We start from the raw sequence: 6,910 nt of genomic DNA, 5'->3' as shown, positions 1-6,910 counted from the left end.
CACGCATTCGAATACGATTTTCCGCGGTGAAACACATATCGAAACTACTCGACTTGCCCAGAATGTTCTCGATAAATCTAGAGATGTCTTATCGACTATAAAAGCTTTGCAGAGATGGGACGAAGTCAGTCAGTAATCGAAACTACTCGAAGCGAAACAGCGAACGGATCACCTGGAGCGAAGCGGATGAAGCCAATTGAGAATCTTAAAGTGTTCGTTAAGTGTTCTACATATTGAAAACAGTTATAATTTATACTTCGGTAGAATTTTGTATTTATCCCGAATCCCGAACCTAGATCCTATACAATTTTCTGGTGAACTTTAATGAAAAATTTAAACAAATTATGAACTTCGATCTTGGTACGTACATATGTATGTAATTCACGGAAAAATCTTATTTTCTCAGCCGTCTGTTCGTTCGCGGAAGTGTTTATTTCGTAATTCAATTGTCAAATATGTGCAATTCATTTGTCACGTACTCGTTAAGCTGTCAAATTTGTTATAATGTCCGCTGTGATTACGGGCAATTTTTGCACGACTTTTTGCCTGTTTATAAAACATAATGAAGGGCTTTTTGGTAAGAACGCGAAAAGGCATGTAGTGTGATTTGTTTTGTTTTTCGAATCTAATGTTGCTTAGAATATAAAAGTGTGACAATGATAATATTTATATGAGGCAAGTGTAGAGAAATAAGCAGTTTATGGATATTTATTACCACCACACACAATATACGTGGCTTCGCGAGATCTTCTAAAAAGGCCATAAGAGTCTCAGAAAATCACGTAATACCACTTAGAAAATATTAAAGCTAATTAATCAATTCAATGTGAAACTTTACGCTGCCAATCGGCGAAATATATCGTTAAAAAAGATGGGTAAATTCTCAAGACGCAGATTATCATACTATAATAAGGACTGTATTAAATTCCAGTCTTAATATCCAAGGGCTTTCCTTCAAATATAAAAAAGGCATTAGGATTCATGTTCATTATATACATATATGTATAATGTATAAAGAAAACTCCAATGCTTTAAAACAGTCTTCTTTATTTCTTAAAAAAACTAATTGGCTTACAAATTATTTACACTATTGTATATCGGCGACGTTTCGATGTGATTAATACTAAATGAACACTCTTTAACATTTGCGAGCGCTGGTAGACAAGCAAGTGGTACATCAACACCCGGCCAATACAATGTTTGGTCGTGACGTTATTATATACTTGACAACACGACCAGTATGAGATGGATGACGCGAGAGTATGACACTTCGGTGAATGTCATGCTTCCAACCGTAGCGTTATTTATTCTAATGCTAGATCCTTGATAGGCACCTTATCGAACAGTTTGAATGTTTCGTGAATTATCTTGGAGACGATAGCCTTGACCATGGGAGGAGCCACCTCCTGAAAGATTTCCCGCCAGTTGCTGTTTGCGAAATCGTGGATAGTCTTCGCTGTGGAAGAAAGCATTGGGTAATTGTAAATGCAAACAACTTATCAGTGCGATTCTCAATAAGATACAGAGAAGACGGAAGATCATTTTTTAATACGCTTTTATTAGCTACAGACGTAGTATGTGTGTTTGTAACGGAATCTTTAAACATGATTTTGACCCCCTTCAAAACGTCGGATTAACTCAAAATTTGGTATACCTATTAAGGACCGAAGACAAAAAAATATAAAAAAAAATGAAAAAATTAAAATACAACTAAAAAATGGAAAATAAATAATAGCTTTTAAAAAACTAACAAAATACGCTTTTATAGAAAATTCAACTAAAAAATAGAAAATAAATTTGAATTAAAAAAGTGTAAGAAAAAATGATTTTATTGTAAAAAAGCGTGTAAAAAAGCGTCATATACATATATATATATATATATACATATAAATGAATTGCTGTTCGTTAGTCTCGCTAAAACTCTAAACGGCTTAATTTTGGTCTTGAATTATTTGTATTTGTGAAAGTCCAGAGAAGGTTTAAAAGGTTTAAATAAATATTTTTCCTTTAATGTGTGTCCCCCCATCAGACGGATTCATTTTGTTTGTTTTAAGTTTATTTTATACAAAAGTTTAGGTATTTTATTTCTCGATTGAGGCACTACGAAGTTTGCCGGGTCAGCTATTTTATTATATAAATAATAACTTACCCAAATCACGGTTGCCGTTAAACAAATTCTGGAACTGGTATTCGACTTTGGAGACGTCCTCGGCGCTGTGCTTCCAGTCGCTGACGTGCCAGTACCTGTCGCCCTCCACTATTCTCTCCTCCACGTCTAGAATTATCTTCATTATGATGTCCCCTAGAATGGTGAGTTTTAACTTAAGACACATGAAACCAGCCGAACGTCATAAATTGTTGTTTGGTCAGCAAATTTTTTTACTGGTGGTAGGACCTCTTGTGAGTCCGCATGGGTAGGTACCACCACCCTGCCTATTTCTGCCATGAAACAGTAATGCGTTTCGGTTTGAAGGGTGGCGCAGCCGTTGTAACTATACTGAGACCGTAGAACTCATATCTCAAGGTGGGTGACGCCATTTACGTTGTAGATGTCTATGGACTCCGGTAACCACTTAACACCAGGTGGGCTGTGAGCTAGTTCACTCATCCAAGCACTAAATAAAATAAAAATGTCAACAAAAGGTCGTCGTACTCCACAGGTGCTGCAACCTGGTGTGGTACCACCGCATTAGGAATAAGAATACTTGTTCGCGGCTTCGGTGATGAGAAGCCGTTTTCTCTTATGCACGATCAGCTCTTCAAGAGCTAAGGCTGTATGTTGGAATATAGACACTTTAAACTATAAAACAACACCTCAAATTTCCTTGCAGTGTCGAGACTGAACTCAGAAAGGGCAGAGAGACTTTGGCTTTATGACTAGCCAAACCAATAGTTCTACGTATGTGGAGTAAACTATATAAAACAACACAAATAACAATAAATACTCTAACATCCAGAAATAGCTTACGGATTCTGATCCTGTACTTTCCGGTGCCTTCGATGGGTAGTATCAGTAGTTGGCCACCCAACGTGTATTCACCAACCAGTGTCACAGAGCACTTCAGATCTAGAAGGGTCTTGTCGTGTAACCGCCTGAAAGATACAATAAATAGCCCTTTAGGTAAATGTACTTGTCCACATTGCGAAGTGTTCACTATGTGGAAATACGCACAAAAATAGCAAGTTTGAAATTATTAGCTCACTTTTTTCACACAGATCGGTGGGTGAGCTTCACGGGCACAACCTTAAAGAATTTGCTAACACTAGCCCTAGTAAGAGCAATGCATCGCAGAATGTACCACTGACCCACTGAGAAGAGCCGGCGAAAAGCTCACTGAAACCACTCAGGATAAGCTGAGATGACATTTCCTTGTCTGCTTCGGGATCTTACATATAACGCCAACAATAGGAACGGCAATATCACCTCAAATTTAAAACTACACAGTTCCTTAGGCCTCTGACGGTCGTGTCTCTAAAATCCATGTGCAAGCCAGCCTGGACGGTGTTCACCCGGCCCACGGTCATCGGATCCATGGTTTCAATACCGAGATCGGCGATTCCCGCTGCGAGAAACGGTACCGCCTTCTGCGCTGAGGACTTCAGACAAGCCGTGTCTTTTGGTCGGCATGGTGTTATAAATTTTTCTGAAATTTAACGAAACGCTAATTGTATATTGTAGTTGGTAGCAGCGGATGAGCTTGTGGTCACTCGATGTAGGTAAACTGTTGATTTGACCCGACCAGTATTAAGTAATAATAATAACCGCGTGGAAATCACGCAATCTGGCCCCAATCTAGGATTCCGTCTACCAGAGAAAAAGTGGGAACCAGAGACTAATATACATATTTATATACGTTTTAATCTATACATATATACATACAGTGGCGGATTAATGGTCCAGAGCGTTAGAAGTCGTCGTGGCCTAACGGATAAGTCCGGTGCATTCGTGTTGAGTGATGCACCGATGTTCGAATCTCAGGCGGGTACCAATTTTTCTAATGAAAAACGTACTCAACAAATGTTCACGATTGACTTCCACGATGAAGGAATAACATCGTGTAATAAAAATGAAACCCGCAAAATTATAATTTGCGTAATTACTGGTGGTAGGACCTCTTATGAGTCCGCGCGGGTGGGTACCACCGCCCTGCCTATTTCTGGTTTGAAGAGTGGGGCAGCCGTTGTAACTATACTGAGACCTTAGAACTTATATCTCAAGGTGGGTGGCGCATTTACGTTGTGGATGTCTATGGGCTCCAGTAACCACTTAACACCAGGTGGGCTGTGAGCTCGTCCATCCATATAAGCAATAACAAAAAAAAAAGAGGGCCCTAGGCAACCATTTTATCGGCGCCTTTGTACCGGCCATAAATGGCAATCATAATACTATAAATTTTAACTAGTTGTTTTGCAATTACGATGACGTATCATCAAACCCTAGACTTTAGTAGACCAGGACCCTTGTACTTACGCTAATGCGCGAATGAAATATGACGTTATAACTGCTAGAAATCAAGAGGGACGACAGAACGAACATCGAAATTCATGATTCCTCTGGGAAATAGGCCAAATAGAAATAATCTATTATAGATTTCGATTTTCTTTATTTATTTAAAAATTCTGAGCTCGCGCGCCCCTTATAACTATATGCCCCTAGGCACGTGCCTAGTTTGCCTTACGGATAATCCGCCTCTGCATACATAGATGTAAAACATTCAGACAAACAACAAACAAACTTGTTCATCACACGTGTGTTTGCCCGATGTGGGAATAGAACCCTCGAACTTCGGCTCAGCCATAAAAGTTACTAATCACCGAGTCAGTTAAAACTATTTCATCAACGTAAGACTTAGATTTCGTGCTCTGGTGCCTTACGAGTACGCTCTAAAATGAGATAGAAGTAAGAGCCTTTGCAAATATATTTATGTTTAAAAAAAACAACACTGCTACTCATATTCTACATAAGCTAATTAATAAGACGCCGGCAAACAGGTCAAGGTCGTTAGATTATTAGCACAATTGACAGCTTTAAAATACAATAACAATGATTTGGTAACAAAAGTTTTTTGTAAATCATTGCAAAATTGAATGTAACAGTAATGTAAATATACGTAAAATTAATAATGTAAATTGTTGAAAATTAAATTGGTTTAGTTGAATTTAAAAATAAGTAATGAAAGTACATAGATATACCTATTTCATAAAGCAAATCTAAAACATTACATCGTGAGATGAATTTCGTAGCTATCAATGGATTCACCGCGCGGATGTCGTGTCCATGATGCCGCAGAGGGAGGAATTGAAGACTACCAGTGGACTTGCGACGCTAGGGAGACCCTATCAATGCGCATTACGCTCGCCTTCATTCCCCTGCCTGGCCAAGGATTGTAAGTTTTTTTTATGATTGGAAGATTCCTGGTGACCCAGTGGCCTTTCCAGTTTCGCCAGGACAGGTGGGCGAGCAAAGGCTCAGCCAGGAGGGATGGCATTTGCTAACAGTTGCCCGAGCGCCTCCAAAGGAGACCTAACAACTCAAGGGCAGCTGCTTCGCAAATGAATCTACTACCGGATCGGAATCGCGACCCGCTGAGAAGATCCGGCGAGAAACTCAGCGGGCTGATGCATGGGTTAGGTTGCACGTCGACCTCCTTGTCGAGTTCGACGAGTACGGTTACCGGGGTTCCTCAGCCTCAGTGTTAGTGTTAGTGTTAGAGCTGAAGGCGTCTAATGCAAAGGTTATTGAATCTGATGGATCCGTAAGGACGTGTCTAGGGCGTTGACGGTGACTGGCTCCTGCATGATCAGGATTCGAGGAGTAGTCAGCGGCGGCAGGATTGTAAGTATCTACTAGCCGTCTTTACATGTGCACTTATTTATTTAATTCTTTTAAATTGTCATTTTATTTTATTTCGAATCGTTTATCCAAATTTAATTTGAATTCCCAAAAAAAGGGTCCTGTAAGTTTTTCCAAGTTGGCATCTTCGATCGAAACTATTTAACCAATTCAATAATGGAAGTCAATACAACAAAAATTCAGTTGTTACATGCCACAAGAAACTAATTGAAGTTTAATAGCTACTATTTTGGGAATAGTTTCGTACAATATGTTGTCGATAAGGCCAGCTCATTGGATTTCAAATTTACACATCTAATAGGTAAAGTAGTTAGGTAATAATAATAGATAATAAATAAGAGTATTATTTTGTTTCAGTCCAAAGTCTACCACGGAATAACCACTTAATGAGACAGTACAGTTAAAAACCTGATAGTTTTTAAATATAAATGTACTATAAATCATTGTCAATTGTGTATATCACATTCAAATCACATTCAATTGTATATTACATTCAAATGCATGTTTTATTTTGCTAAGTTTGATTTGTATGCTTAATATTCGTCAGAACCGGGCTGGTGTGCAATCACTGGTACACATTAGTTAATTGACCGTCAAATTATCGGAGACTTGATGAGTCACTCATCTTCTTCTTACAGGCATACTTTTTGTCATGCTAGAAAGAGATAGACCAGCCATTAATCAGAAGATACGGGTCTATGACATTGATTTCCTCGAATAGTAATTTTCCAATTTTATTTTTCTGCGGTCTGTTTTGAAGCCTGGATCTACCACTAACTACATACATACTTAAGCAAATTTGGACTTCAAATTTGGTTTGTTTATTGTATTAGGCGGGTAAATCTCACGTCACGGTGGTCCGTTCGAGCATTCTCACTTTACATGTCAGTTATTAACACAACAACTCACCTAAATCTGTCGCATCGGACGCGACAAACGCACACGCAAACAGAAAACAAAGAACCAACATCGTAAGCTATTCACAAAACAGTGATTCATTTCTTTGAATGCACTTGTCTTATATACTGACCACAATCGATTAGTCGTACTAATGTC

The 6,910-nt window shown here is 38.7% G+C and overlaps 1 protein-coding gene across 1 annotated transcript; it reads right to left on the bottom strand.

The window, feature by feature from the left end:
- Positions 1-1,029: 1,029 nt before the first annotated feature.
- e96h-0303 (juvenile hormone binding protein e96h-0303) lies at positions 1,030-6,910 on the bottom strand. Its single transcript, XM_028184596.2, has 5 exons — positions 6,764-6,910; positions 3,425-3,644; positions 2,969-3,093; positions 2,150-2,302; positions 1,030-1,456 (listed from the first exon to the last, which is right to left on the bottom strand). The coding sequence occupies exons 1-5, from the start codon at positions 6,822-6,824 to the stop codon at positions 1,305-1,307; spliced, it is 711 nt and encodes a 236-aa protein (XP_028040397.2). The 5' UTR covers positions 6,825-6,910; the 3' UTR covers positions 1,030-1,304.

The sequence above is a fragment of the Bombyx mandarina genome, chromosome 23, assembly GCF_030267445.1.
Source record: "Bombyx mandarina strain Sakado chromosome 23, ASM3026744v2".
NCBI lineage: Eukaryota > Metazoa > Arthropoda > Insecta > Lepidoptera > Bombycidae > Bombyx > Bombyx mandarina.
The sequence above is the reverse complement of the archived record's forward strand: the minus strand, read 5'-3'. Positions and strand labels throughout refer to the sequence as shown.